Here is a 14,706-nt window from a genome sequence, read left to right as displayed (position 1 = left end):
AACATCTTAAAAGCAACCAGGAAAAAGGTAACTTTTAAAGGAGTAATAATTAGATTGACACATGACCACTTAATAGAAACTATGGAAAAAAGAAGACATTGGAATGAAATCTTCAAAATGCTGAACAAAAACACGTGTGAACCTATAATTTCATATCTACAGAATATAGCCTTTCAGAGTAAACATAAATATTTTCAGATAAACAAAAAGAGAACTGGTCACCAGTTGTCCTGCACTAAAAGAATTAAAAATGTCAATCAGAAATAAAATAATTCTATAGAAAACTGATGATGCTGGAAAGAATAAAGATAATCAAAAAGGAAAAATGTTTAGGTAGATCTAAATTAGTGGTTCTCCTCTGGGAACAGGATAATTCCCTCTATACCCTGGGATATATTTGGTGATGTCTAGAGACATTTATGGTTGTCATAAATGAAGGGAAGGTATAGGGGCATCTACTGGCTTGAGGCAAGAGATGATACTAAGTATAGAAAGGCCACCCCCCAACAAAAAAGAACTATCCAACACAAATTTTAACAGTGCTAAGCCTGAGAGAGCCTGATATAAATAAAATGTGAGTATAAAACAACAACAATAATAATAATCTTTTAAGGGTTTAACATATGTAAAGAAGTGAAATATATGACAAAAGCAGCACACATGCCAGGATGAAGTGGAAGGTTCCTGATCCTTGCATTGTACAGGAAATGGCAAAGGTACTGATTTGTATTAGACTTGATAACTCAAGGATGTGTGTGGTAACCTGTATAAAAAAAACACAGAATAGTAAAGGTGTATAGTTGCTAATGTAATAGTAAAAAATAAGTAATCAATTTTTTAAAAAGCAAGCAAGAATAGAAAAAACAAAACAAAAACACCACCAAAGCCCAGGCAGGATAAGCAGGAAGCAAATAGAAAACAGATTTAAACAAAAATACACTGAGTGGCCAGATTATTATGATCTCTGAACGCATAATAATCTGGCCACTCAGTGTATAGCCTATATAATAAAAAGCTAATATGCAAATTGTCCCCTCGACCAGGAGCTCGACCAGCAGGCAGGTCGGCCAACCGCCCATGTCCCCTCCCCCTGGCCAGGCTGGCTGGGCCCCACGCATGCACGAATTCATGCACCGGGCCTCTAATAAATAAATAAATAAATAAACACACACACACACACACACACACACACACACACACACACACACACACAGAGTGGCCAGATTATTACACGTTCAGAGATCATAATAATTTGGCCACTCAGTGTGTATTCCATTGGTTTTTAGAGTGAGCTAAGAGAGAGGAAAAGACAGAGAGAAATATTGATGTGAGAAAAACACATCACTTGGTTGCCTCCTGCATGTGCCCTGACCTGACCAGGGCCCAGGCCAAGGAGGAGCCTGCAACTGAGGTACATGCCCCTGACCGGAATCGAACCCAGGACCTTCAGTCCACATATCGACGCTCTACCCACTGAGCCAAACCGGCTAGGGCTATTTACTTATTTCTTTCTTTATTTTTCAATTACAGTGAATACTCCATATTATTTTATATTAGTTTCAAGTGTGCAGCATGGTGAAGAGACAGTTATATATTTTATGAAGTGATCTCCTGGATAAGCCAAGTACCCACCTGGTGCCATGCATCATTATTACAATATATTATTGACTGTATTTATTTCCTAGGCTGTACTTTAAATCTCCATGACTATTTTGTAAATACCAATTTGTATTTCTTTCTTTTTTACAAAATGTTTTTATTGATTTTCAGAGAGAGAGGAAGGGAAAGAGATATAGATAGAAACATCAATGAGAGAGAAACATCATCAATTGGCTGCCTTCTGAAAGCCCCCACACTGGGAATTGAGCCTGAAACCAGGCATATGCCCCGACCAGGAATCGAACCCTTGACCTCTTGGTTCATGGGTTGACACTCTCTCACTGAGCAACACTGGCTAGGCCTAATTTGTTTTACTTAATTTCTTCATCATTTCACCAAGGCCAAACCACCCTCCTATCTGGAAACCAGGAGTTTGTTCTCTGTATCTGAGTCTGTTTCTGTTTGTTCATTTATTTTGATTCCACATATAAGTAAAATCGTATGGTATTTGTCTTTCTGTCTGACTTATTCCAGTTAGCATAATACCCTCTAGTTCCATTCATTTTGTCACAAATGGTAAGACTTTATTTTTTTAATAGCTGAGTAATATTCCATTTTATTTACTAGTACGTATGACATATTTACCATTCTATCGATGAGTTGCTTCCATATCTTGACTATTTTAAATAATACTGCAGATGGACAAAAGGGTGCATATATCTTTTTTAATTAGTATTTTGGGTTTCTTCAAATATCTGAGAGTGGAAATGCTGGGTAATAAGATGGTTCTATTTTTATTTTTTTAATTAAATCTTTACTGTTGAAAGTCTGACATACATCCCCTTTTTTTTGCTCATTGACCCTTTCTAGCCTGTCCCCACGCCCCACCTGAGGACTAAACCAAACCACTGTCGGCGTCCATGGGTTATACATATATGCATAAAGTTCTTCGGTTGTTCTCTTCCCACCCATCCCGCTCCCCGCCTTCCTTCTAACACTCTGCAGTCTGTTCATGCTTCTATGACTCTGGATCAATTCTGTTCATCAATTTATTTGGTTCATTCAATTCCACTTATTTGATATTTATGTGATGCTTGTCTTTCTCTGACTAATTTCACTTAGCATGATGCTCTCCAGGTCCCTCCATGCTGTCTCAAAGGGTAAGAGATCCTGCTTTTTTACTGCTGCACAGTATTCCATGGTATAAATGTGCCACAGCTTTTTATCCACTCGTCTACTGATGGGCACTTGGGCTGTTTCCAGGTCTTAGCTATTGTAAACTGTGCTGCTATGAACATAGGGGTGCATACACTCTTTCTAATTGGTGTTTCGGGTTTCTTAGGATATATTCCTAGAAGTGAGATCACTGGGTCAAATGGCAGTTCCATATTTAATTTTTTGAGCAAACTCCATACTATTTTCCATAATGACTGCACCAGTCTGCATTCCCACCAGCAGTGCACGAGGGTTCCCTTTTCTCCACATCCTCGCCAGCACTTGTCATTTGTTGATTTGTAGATGGTAGCCATTCTGACAGATGGGAGGTGATACCTCATTGTCATTTTAATTTGCATCTCTCTGATGATCAGTGACATTGAGCATTTTCTCATGTCTCTTGGCCTTCTATATGTCCACTTTGGAGAAGTGTCTATTTAAGTTCTTTGTCCATTTTTAATTGGATTGTTTGTCTTCCTATTGCTAACTTGTATGAGTTTAGGATAGTAACCCTTTATCAGATGTATCACTGCCAAATGAGTTCTCCCATACAGCGGGCTCCTTTTTCATTTTGTTGACAGTTTCTTTTGCTCTGCAGAAGCCTTTTATTTTTATGTAGTCTCATTGGTTTTTCTCAGTTTCCTTTGGCCTTAGAGATGTATCTGTAAACATATTGCTATGAGAGATATCTGAGATTTTGCTGCCTTTGGTTTCTTCTAGGATTTTTATGGTTTTCACATCTTACATTTTATCCATTTTGAGTTTATTCTTATGTATGGTGTAAGTTGGTGGTTTAATTGTGTATTTTTGCATGTATCTGTCCAATTTCCCCAACACCATTTATAGAAGAGACTGTCCTGACTCCATTGTATGCTCTTGCCAACTTTGTCAAATATTAATTGAGCATAGTGTCTTGGGTCGATTTCTGGGGTCTCCTTTCTGTTCCATTGATCTATATGCCTGTTCTTGTGCCAGTACCAAGTTGGTTTAATTACAGTGGCTTTGTAGTATAGCTTGATATCTGGTATTGTGATCCCTTCAACTTTGCTCTTCTTTTTTAAGATTGCTGAGGCTATTTGGGGTCTTTTGTGGTTCCACATGCATTTTTGGAGTATTTGTTCTACATCTGTGAAATATGCCGTTGGTATTTTAATAGGGATTGCACTGAATCTGTAGATTACTTTGTGTAGTATGGACATTTTAACCCTTTGCACTCGCTTGCTTTTTTCTCGAGCTGCTACCAATGCTAACCGTGTCGAGTCACACTCGACATCCGAGTGCAAAAGGTTAATGATGTTGATTCTACCAATCCATGAATATGGTATATTCTTCCACTTCGTTTATATTTTCCTCTCTTTTTTCTTTTCTTTTTTAAATATATTTTATTGATTTTTTACAGAGAGGAAGAGAGAGGGATAGAGAGTTAGAAACATTGATGAAAGAGAAACATCGATCAGCTGCCTCTTGCACACCCCCTACTGGGGATGTGCCGCAACCAAGGTACATGCCCTTGACCGGAATCGAACCTGGGACCCTTGAGTCCGCAAGCTGATGCTCTATCCACTGAGCCAAACCGGTTTCAGCCTCTATCTCTTTTTTTCAATGTCCTGTAGTTTTCTGAGTATCAGTCTTTTACCTCCTTGGTTAAGGTTATTCCTAAGTATCTTAATTTTTTTGTTGCAGTGATAAATGAGATTGTTTGTTTAGATTATCTTCCTGAGAATTCACTATTGGTGTACAAAAATGCCATAGAATTCTGGGTGTTAATTTTGTATCCTGCTACATTGCTGAATTCCTTTATTAAATCTAGTAGCTATTTGGTGGAATCTTTAGGGTTTTCTATGTACAATATCATGTCACTTGTGAATAATGAAAGTTTTACTTACTCCTTTACAAGTTGAATGCCTTTTAGCTCTTCTTGTCTGATCGCTGTGGCTAGGACTTCCAGTACTATGTTGAATAAGAGTGGCAAAAGCAGACATCCCTGTCTTGTTCCTGTTCTTAGGGGAAATGGTTTTAGTTTTGACCCACTGAGTATTATGTTCGCTATAGGTTTAGCACATATGTCCTTTACTAGAGGCCCAGTGTATGAATCCATGCATAGGAGGGATCCCTCGGCCTGGCCAGCAATCAGGGCCGCTGGCTGGGGGAAGGGACCACGGGAGGTTGGCTATGGGAGTGCACTGACCACCAGATGCATTAAGCATCTGCACCCTGGTGGTCAGTGCACGTCACAGTGACGGGTCATATGGTCCCTTAGGCTTTTATATATATACTAGAGGCCCAGTGCTTGATTGAATCATGCATGTGTAGGGTCCCCTACATGCTTTCGCTTTTCGCAGTGGAGCTGGGTGCCTGTCGCCGAGCCGGAGGCTTCTGAAAGGCCTGCTGCAGGAGCAGACAGGCACCCAGCTCCCCCACTTTTGATGGTCCGCGGCCGCTGAGGGGGGCTACCCTGCTGTTGAGAGGTGCAGGGGGCGGGACTCCCACCCCCTGCGCCTCTCAACGGCCGCTGAGGGGGGCTGCCGCGGACACCTGGCTACCCTGCCGTTGAGAGGCGCAGCTGGGTGTCCGCGGCAGGCCCCCTCAGCGGCCGCGGATCTGGCTGTTGAGAGGCACAGGGGGCGGAAGTCCCGCCCCCTGCGCCTCTCAACAGCAGGGTAGCCCCCCTCAGTGGCAGTGGATCCGTGCCTCTCAATGGCCCACCCCAAGTCCCGCCCCCCAGCCTCCCGCCGCCCAATCGTGAGCGTAGCGGAGTGATGGTAATTTACATGTTACTCTATTATTAGATAGGATAGATTATGTCGAGATATGATTCCTCTATTCCCACTTTGCTGACAGTTTTTATCAAAAATCTCTGTTGGATTTTGTCAAATGTTTTTTCTAAATCTAATGATATGATCATGTGATTTTTGTCCTTCAATTTATTTAAGTTATGTATCATGTTTATTGATTTGCGAATATAATACCAGCCTCACATCCCTGGAATAAATCCCACTTGGTCATGGTGCATGGTCTTTTTAATATATTGCTGGATCAAATTTGCTAATATTTTATTGAGGATTTTAGTATCTATGTTCATCAGGAATATTGGATTGTAATTCTCTTCCTTGTAGTATCTTTATCTGATTTTGGAATTAGGATAATGCTGGCCTCATAAAAAGAGTTTGGAAGTGTTCCTTCCTCTTGGATTTTCTGAAATAGTTTGAGGAGTATACGTGTTAGTTCTTCTTTGAATATTAGTTAAAACTCCCCCGTGAAGTCATCCGGACTTGGGCTTTTGTTTGCTTGGAATTTTTTTATTACTGCTTCTATTTCATCAGTTGTTATTGGCCTATTCAGGTTTTCTGATTCTTCCTGATTCAGTTTTGGAAGACCTTATTTTTGTAGGAGTTTGTCAATTTCATCCACATTGTCTAGCCTGTTGGCATATAGTTGTTCACATTATTTTCTTAAAATCCTTTAAATTTCTGTGGTGTCAGTTGTTGTTACTTCAATGCTTTCATTTCTGATTTTACTTATTTGGTTCCTCTCTCACATTCTTCATGAGTCTGGCTAATGGTTCACCAATCCTTTTTAACTTTTCAAAAAGCCAAATCTTCATTTCATGGATTTTTTGTATCATTTTTTAGCATCTGTGCCATTTATTTGTGCTCTAATATTTAATATTTCCTTCTGTCCACTTACTCTGGGCTTTACTTGTTGTTCTCTAATTTTTTTAAGTTGTAGGGTTAAATAGTTTATTATTCATTTTTCTTGTGGTTTTTGTTTGTTTGTTTTTTGAGGAAGGCCTGTAGTGCTATGAACCTCCCTCTCAGAACTGATTTTTTTGTTGTGTCCCAGAGAATTGAGGTTGTTGTGTGTTTTCATTCGTTTCCAGGAAGTTTTTTATTTCTTTCTTGATCTCCTTGGGAACTCATTTATTGTTTTTTTGTGTGTTTTTTTAAAAATATATTTTATTGATTTTTTACAGAGAGGAAGGGAGAGGGATAGAGAGCTAGAAACATCGATGAGAGAGAAACATTGATCAGCTGCCTCCTGCACACCTCCTACTGGGGATGTGCCCGCAACCAAGGTACATGCCCTTGACCGGAATCGAACCTGGGACCCTTGAGTCCACAGGCCGACGCTCTATCCACTGAGCCAAACTGGTTAGGGCTCATTTATTGTTTAACTAGAGGCCCAGTGCATGAAATTCGTGCACGGCGGCAGGGGGCAGGGGTCCCCTCAGCCTAGCCTGCACCCTTTCCAATCTGGGACCCCTTGAGGGATGTCCGACTGCCCATTTAGGCCCGATCCCTGGAGGATCGGGCCTAAATGGGCAGTCGGACATCCCTCTCACAATCCAGGACTTCTGGCTCCCAACTGCTCGCCTGCCTGCCTTCCTGATTGCCCCTAACCACTTCTGCCTGCCAGCCTGATCACCCCTAACCACTCCCCTGACAGCCCGATTGATGCCTAACTGCTCCCCTGCCAGCCTGATTGCCCCTAACTGCCCTCCCCTGCAGGCCTGGTCAACCCTAACTGATCCACCAAACACCAACATATTCTGTTTTTCTGTCTTTTCTTCAATCTTTCACCGCCCTCACTCAGGCTCACCAAACCCTTGACTGAGCTGGCCCGGCACAGATAGGTATATAGCCATTTTATTATTCATATTTATGTCCTTTTTTGCCTTATTCTTCTTAGACAAGGCCATTTAACATCTCTTGTAGCATGGGTTTGGTGGTAATAAACTCCTCTAACTTTTTCTTATCTGGCAAGCTCTTTATCTTACCTTCAATTTTAAGTGACAACCTTTCTGGATAGAATAGTCCTGGTTGTAGGTACTTGCTTTTTATCACTTTGAATATTTCCTCCCAATCAATTATGGCCAGCAAAACTGTTGAGAAATCAGCTGACAGTCTTATGGGAGCTCTGTTGTATTTAACTAACTGATTTTCTTTTTATGTTTTTAAGATTCTCTATCTTTAACATTTGGTATTTTAATTATGATGTGTCATGGTGTGGGCCTCTTTGGGTCCATCTGTGCTTCTGGACTTGTATATCTATATTTTTTTGCCAGGTTAGGGAAGTTTTCAGTCACTATTTCTTCAAGTAAGTTTTCAAAGCCCTTACTATCTCTCTTCTCTTTCTGGTATCCCTATGAAGTGAATGATGTTATTCTTAATATCCCTTAAACTATCCTCTTTTAAAATTCCTTTTGCTGTTCTGATTGGGTGTTTTTACCTACCTTGTCTTCCATAGTATACATTTTCCATCCTCTTAAGTTTAACCTATTTAACTGATTTTCATCAAGCCTAAAAGTGATTGGTCTTTATTTCTTTATATATAAATGTGTCTATGCTTCCTTGGACACATACTGATCTGCTTAAAATTTTTATTAGTCTTTTGTGTGTGCATGTGTTTCATTTTGGATAATTTCTATGACTGTGTTTTCAAGATCATTCATTTTTTTCTGTAATATCTAGTGTGCTATTCACCCCTTATCATGTAATTTATCTTTCACATTGTAGTTTTCATCTTTAAAAGTATGATTTGAATCTCTTTAGTATATTTCTTCTACCCTTTTAAACACATGAATATATTTATAGTAACTTTTAATAACTTACTTAGTAATCATGTCAGTTGAACCATTTTTGCATTGGTCTCAATAGACTGATTTTTCTCATCATTATGAGTCAACTCTTCCTGCTTGGGTGCCTGGTAAAAATTCTCAAGCACCATTAGGTGTTCCGGGAAATAGTAAATTATTGCAGATAGTATTGATTCTTTTGGAAAGGCTTGTTCAGTTTTGTTAAGTGGGATCAATGCAGCTATTAGTTTAGGGTGAATTGTTTCCCCTCTGCTGTGCCCGTGTCCTGAGAACTCTGCTTGATGCTCTATGAAGTAGGTTTCCCACTCTGATCGGTGGGCACACCAACTCTGCCACCCAGGCTTTTTCAAGCCCCAGCGATTTTTCCTTCCTGGTAGTTGTTTCTCCAGTGTTGAGGAGTTTATTCAGACAGAGATGCTAGTCAGTACTCAGTGGACGTCTTGAGGTCTCTGGTGGCTTCCTGGGTAGCTCTCACTTTTCTGTACTCTGACCTGCAGACTCTTGCCTCTCTGGTATCTCCAGACCTCCAGGTCTGTCTTTGCAACTGAGGCAGACTATGGGGCTCAACCTGGGTCCCCTCCCTGAGCTACAGCCTAGGAAGGAACTCCCTCTAGGCAATAAGCAGGGGCTCACCTTGGGTTTTGTGCCCCTCACCCTGCCCTGGGATCCCTGTCTTGTGCTGTTCCATGTCTAATATTTGAAAATGGTGTTTCAAGTTTTTTGTCAAATTTTCAGTTGTTTTAGATGGGAAGGTATATGTGGTCTGTTACTCCATCTTGGTTGGCAATAAAGGTCAGACTTGGTAAGTCTTGTTACCAAATTGGTAATGGCTGATAGTTCTCTCAGAAGTAACCATGACCCGACCTTCAGCTTCTCTGGGAGCTGCCCCTTCATGGTCACTAGTTGTCCAACTGGCAGGAGTGCTGGTAATGCAGGAATGGAACCCCCCACAAAAGAGTGCTCTTATTCTTTTTTTCTTTTTTTTTGAGTGCTCTTATTCTTAAACTCTAGGTCATGGGTCAGCAAACTCATTAGTCAGCAGAGCCAAATATCAACAGTACAACGATTGAAATTTCTTTTGAGAGCCAAATTTTTTAAACTTAACCTTTTGCACTCGGATGTCGAGTGTGACTCGACACGGTTAGCATTAGAATAAAGGAATCGAGAAAAAAGCAGGCGAGTGCAAAGGGTTAAACTTCTTCTAACGCCACTTCTTCAAAATAGACTCGCCCAGGCCGTGGTATTTTGTGGAAGAGCCACACTCAAGGGGCCAAAGAGCTACATGCGGCTCGCGAGCCGCAGTTTGCCGACCACGGCTCTAGGTGATGTACCATATGGCAGAATGGAAAAAAGATGTCAGTAGGGGGAAATGTCAGTGAATGACATTTGTACAGAGGCAAAGAACCCAGGGTGGCAACTCTGTTTTTGCTATAACCATTATAGGTTTTTACGGAGAGAATCACAATATTTGGCTGGACTTGACATTGATCATCTCCATTTGATATACATTTGGGTGCTAGGCACTGTGACAGGGAAGGTTTTCTTTGCCTCCAGTACACAATCTTCTCTTCAGATGCCCTTGGGCTCCCCACAGCCTTCCTGAGGTTTGGAAGCAGACCTGAAAGATAGGAGCGTCTGGACGTCAGCAGGCCACTCTCACCCAGAAAGGCTGAGTCACATGCTTGGAGGGTCACTTGTTATTTCCTAAGGTCCCAACACGGCTGCTGGCTGACAGGCTCTGTGTCACTGTTGGCCCTTTGAGCTCTCAAAGTCCCTCCAGGGCAGTTTGAAGTTTTAATTTTTGTAGCAGCACCACCTGGAGCCTTTCCCATCCCTGCCCTTCACCAGCCAGAGTGATGTTTTCTGAAATATAACAGGTTTGTTCTGGTTGACAGAGATGATCAAGGAGGTCTGTGAGGAGTGGGGTACACTTTGAGGATCCTGGGTCCTTAGGATCGCGGGGTTTCAGGTTCTCCTCCACATACCTTGGCTGTGTGCAGAGGGCAGCTGATCAGAGTACTGACAGTGAGGGAACCTGGGGAAGAGTGCAAGGGAGGAACTGCCAGCGGAGGGGAGGGTGGGGTGCTAGCTCGAAGCTCAGACAGGAAATGGACACTGCACAAGCCCTCTGCAGGTCAGAGTGTATGGCTGGGTGATCCTCCAGCAAAGCCCCTGTAATCACCTTTGAAGAGCTTCTCTTTACCTGTCCCTGCACCTGACTTTACAGAGCCTGGGGCATCCTACCCGACGACAACACTGCTGCCAGTCCCTCACCCAGAGCACGGAGGTGTTTCTCACCTACGCTTCTCAGCTTCCCCACGTGCAGGGCCCTGTGCTGCTCTTGAGACCAACTAATTAAGAGTTACTTTTTGTCCCTCTTACCTCTTTATAATTGATGCTACTTCCCCTTATTATTATTTTTTAAAATATATTTTTATTGATTTCAGAGAGGAAGGGAGAGAGAGGGAGAGAGACAGAGAGACAGAGAGAGAGAGAAACATCAGTGATGAAAGAGAATCATTGATCGGCTGCCTCCTACATGCCCCACACTTGGGGATCGAGCCTGCAACCCGGGCATGTGCCCTGACCAAGAATCAAACCGTGACCTCCTGGTTCATAGGTTGACACTCATCCACGAAACCACGCGGCCAGGCTCCCATTATTTTTATATAGTGTGATCATGTCCCCTCCCTCAACAAATAAAATTATAAAGCTATTAGAGAATAAAAGAACAACAAAGGAGAGCAGGGAAAATGGATTTTAGATAATGTCAGTAACAAAATGACTTGGCAGACAGGTGCAAAGAAATCCTACAACTCAGCGCTCCAGAGCAGGGTCGGGAACTGGCCCAGGCGCCACGTCTGACCCGCCACCTGTTTTGATAAACAGAAGTTTATTGGCATACAGTCACACTCATCTGTGCACGGACTGTCTGCTTTCCTGCTACAATGGCTGTGGGGAGCAGTTATGACAGAGAATATATGACTCGTGAAGCCTAAAATATTTACTGTCTGGTCCTTTACAGAAAAAGTCTGCTCATGCCTGGTCAGGAGACAAAGATATTAGAAGTCTGATTCAGATGGAAAAATTCTGAATTCTGACTTGGCAGTAATACTGAAGCACAGATTCCATATATCGTATGTGATACTTCTCAAAAACTGCTGCTGAGGCATAGAGGCAAATATTAGTCAGTTTTCAAATGTAAAAATTTGGTCACCATTAACTTGGAAATTGTTTCATTCTCATTCTAGAAACTAGATGGTGAAAACGCAAGCATGAAGTTTGCAGGTTTGTCTTGTGTTTTTCTGCTTATCATTTTTCAAATTGACTTTGGACAAAATGATGGAATTCCTAGGAAGCAAAGGAGGAAGATGTACTACAAAAGACTGAAGAGAAGTTCTTCACCTAACCACAGGGCCAGCAGACAGCCTAGAATTCAGCAAACAACGGTGGTGACACCAGCGGCAGCACTTCCCATGGTTAACTTGGATTCTAGCACTGAGGAGAAGTTTGAATCCTTTTTAAGTTTTCTTGGAGTAGAATCAAGCTACAATGTGCTACCAGGTAAGAAAACAGTACTAGAGAGAGAACGAGAGAGAGAACCTCCATGAAGATAATTTTTAAAAATTAAACTTATCTTTTGGTTTAATCTGTGAAGATATTTTGAATTAATTTTTAAAATCACGCATAGGATCCATTTATAAAAGTATTGGAAAATAGATAAAGTAATTAGTTGTCCTACAACTATATTTATAAAACCACTAGAGGCCCGGTACATGAAAATTCATGCACTGGAGAGGGGTTCCTCAGCCCAGCCTGCCCCCTCTCACAGTCCAGGAGCCCTCAGGGGCAGGAGGCGACCCGGCGATCAGGGGAAGGCAATGCCCCATCACACCTCTGCTGCTGCCATTGCCGGCAGCGCAAGCCTTGGTCGCCCTGGTTACCTGAGCCTTGGGCGGCCCTGGGTGGGTGGGCAGCCGCCATCCGAGGCAGCTGAGGTGCTGGGGGGCAGCCCTGGGCAGCTGGGGTGCTGGGGGCCAGCCCTGGGCAGCTGGGGTGCTGAGGGGACTGGGGCACTCCAAAGGCAGGTGCCCCAGAGGGGCTGAGGGGACTGGGTGCCGCCATCTTGTGACTGTGTGCACTGCCATCTTTGAGGGTGTGATAGTCAATTAGCAAATTCCCTCCTTATTGGCTGTGGGTGCTGCCATATTTTACGATGGCACAAGGGTCAATTAGCATATTCCCTCTTTATTAGATAGGATAGTTACTATTTTGTTTTATTTCTTTCTAGCCTGTTTACTATGCAATGTATTTTAGTTGTAATCATAAAGTTAACATACATATAAAACTGCTTTTTAACTTTCTATATTACCTAAGATATAGAAATAAATGATTCAGATGATTCTATAAAAATGAATATTAATTTTAAATAACATTTTTTCAACAAAAGATAGAATTAAGCTATTTTATTTTATATAGACCAAATTACTGAAGTTTTTTATAATTTCATTAAAAAATTATTTTCATTTATTTCAGAAAGGAAGGTAGAAGGAGAGATAGAAACATCAACAATGAGGGAGAATCACTGATGTTTCTGCAGGCCCCACACTGGGAATCAAGCCCACAACCCAGGCATGTGCCCTGACTGGGAATCAAATCGTGACCTCCTGGTTCATAGGTCAATGCTCAACCACTGAGCCATGCCAGCAGGGCTAATTTACTGAATTTTCAAAGGTTGGAGATTCTGCCAAATATTTCAACTTGTCATTTTTAAGAACACTTTAGTATAATGATTTCAAAGTCCACATTTTTGCAGATTTGGGAAAAAAGTAATTACATTGTACATATTACCATTACATAAAATTTCAAAAGACATAAGAAAATAACACCACATAATATTCTGAGGCCAACACTTCATATATTGTCTCAAGGAAACCAAATGCTTCCACATGATGGATGGTATTTCTTCAAAGTTAAAAGAAACAAGTAAGTGTCCATGAACATACACAGCTTAGATCCCATTCACAGCATGACCGGGGCGGGTCAGAGGCCCGGCTGCTCAAGTGAGGAGCCCCACGTCCCTAGCAACAGGCGGCGCAGGGAGGGAAATGTGCGATGTGACCCCAAAGCTGCTCACAAACACGTAATGGAGGCAAGTTCGCATAAAAATGCACAGATGTGTATAAAATTTCTCAACTGTCCTCAGATGCTTTCCAGTGGTTTTATAGCACTTTTTAAAAAACTGCAGCTAAATGAAATAATAAAAAACTTACCATTTTCACATTATAAAGTGTACAATTCAGTGGCACTTAGTAAACTCCAATGCTGTGTAACAGTGATCACTATCTAGTTCCTGACCAAAAGGAAACTCCAAAATATTAAGCAGTCACTACCCATCACCCAGCCCTGGCAACTACTGAACTGTCTCTAAAGTTTTCAAACTCTGGATACTTCATATCAAAGGAGTCGTCTGCAGCCGTTTGTGTCTGGCTTCTTCCACTTTAGTATAATGATTTCCAAGCTCATCCATGTTGTAGCATGTGTCAGTACTTCATCCTTTATTATGGCTGAATAATATTCCATTATATAGATAGACCACATTTTGTTTCCCCATTCATCTACTGATTGACATTTTGGTTGTTCCTAACTTTTGGCTTCTGTAAACAGCACGCTATAAACGCCTGTGAACAAGTTTCTATTTGAACTCCTATGTTCAATTTTCTTGGGTATATACCTACAAGTGGAACATGGGGTACCGAGGAGCTGGGCCATATGGAAATTCTATGATTAATTTATTGAGGAGCCACCAAATGTTTTCAACAAAGACATCATTTTATATACCTACAAGCAATGTTCAAAGATTCCATTTTCTCTGTACCCTTGCTAACATATTATTTTTCATTTTTTTAAAATATAGCCATTTTTGTGGATGTGAAGTTTTATCTTACTGTATATTTCCCTAATGACTAATGATGTTGACCATCTTTTTATGTGCTTATTGTCCATTGTACAACTTCTGAGAAATGTCTACTCAAGTCCATTGCTCAATTTTTTAATTGGGTTGTCTTTCTGTTGTTATGAGAGTTCCTTATGTATACTGTGGCTATTAGGCCTTTATCAGAGAATTATTTGCAAATATTCTCTGCCATTGTGTATGCTGTCCTTTTACTTTCTTGATCATGCCCTTTGATGCATCAACATTTTAATTTTGTTAACGTCCAATTTATCTGTTTTTTTGTTGCTGGGCTTTTGGAGTAATATCTAAAAACCCAGTCATGAAAATTTACACTTATGTG

General features: G+C 41.3%; 2 protein-coding genes across 4 annotated transcripts in view; one reads left to right on the top strand and one right to left on the bottom strand.

Moving 5' to 3' along the window:
* Window positions 1-14,706, bottom strand: part of CENPP (centromere protein P) — a 258,919-nt gene that overhangs the window by 29,664 nt on the left and 214,549 nt on the right. The gene's annotated exons all lie outside the window — the stretch shown is intronic.
* ECM2 (extracellular matrix protein 2) overlaps window positions 1-14,706 on the top strand; it is a 57,091-nt gene that overhangs the window by 3,957 nt on the left and 38,428 nt on the right. For both annotated transcript variants that reach the window (XM_028133135.2, XM_008156874.3), the window contains exon 2: window positions 11,662-11,974. In XM_028133135.2, coding sequence (XP_027988936.2) covers window positions 11,686-11,974 — 289 coding nt within the window. In that variant the 5' untranslated portion in view covers window positions 11,662-11,685. The remainder of the gene's footprint in view (window positions 1-11,661; window positions 11,975-14,706) is intronic.

This window comes from Eptesicus fuscus, chromosome 15 (genome assembly GCF_027574615.1).
Source record: "Eptesicus fuscus isolate TK198812 chromosome 15, DD_ASM_mEF_20220401, whole genome shotgun sequence".
Taxonomy (NCBI): Eukaryota; Metazoa; Chordata; class Mammalia; order Chiroptera; family Vespertilionidae; genus Eptesicus; species Eptesicus fuscus.
This window is presented reverse-complemented; position numbering and strand designations above follow the sequence as displayed.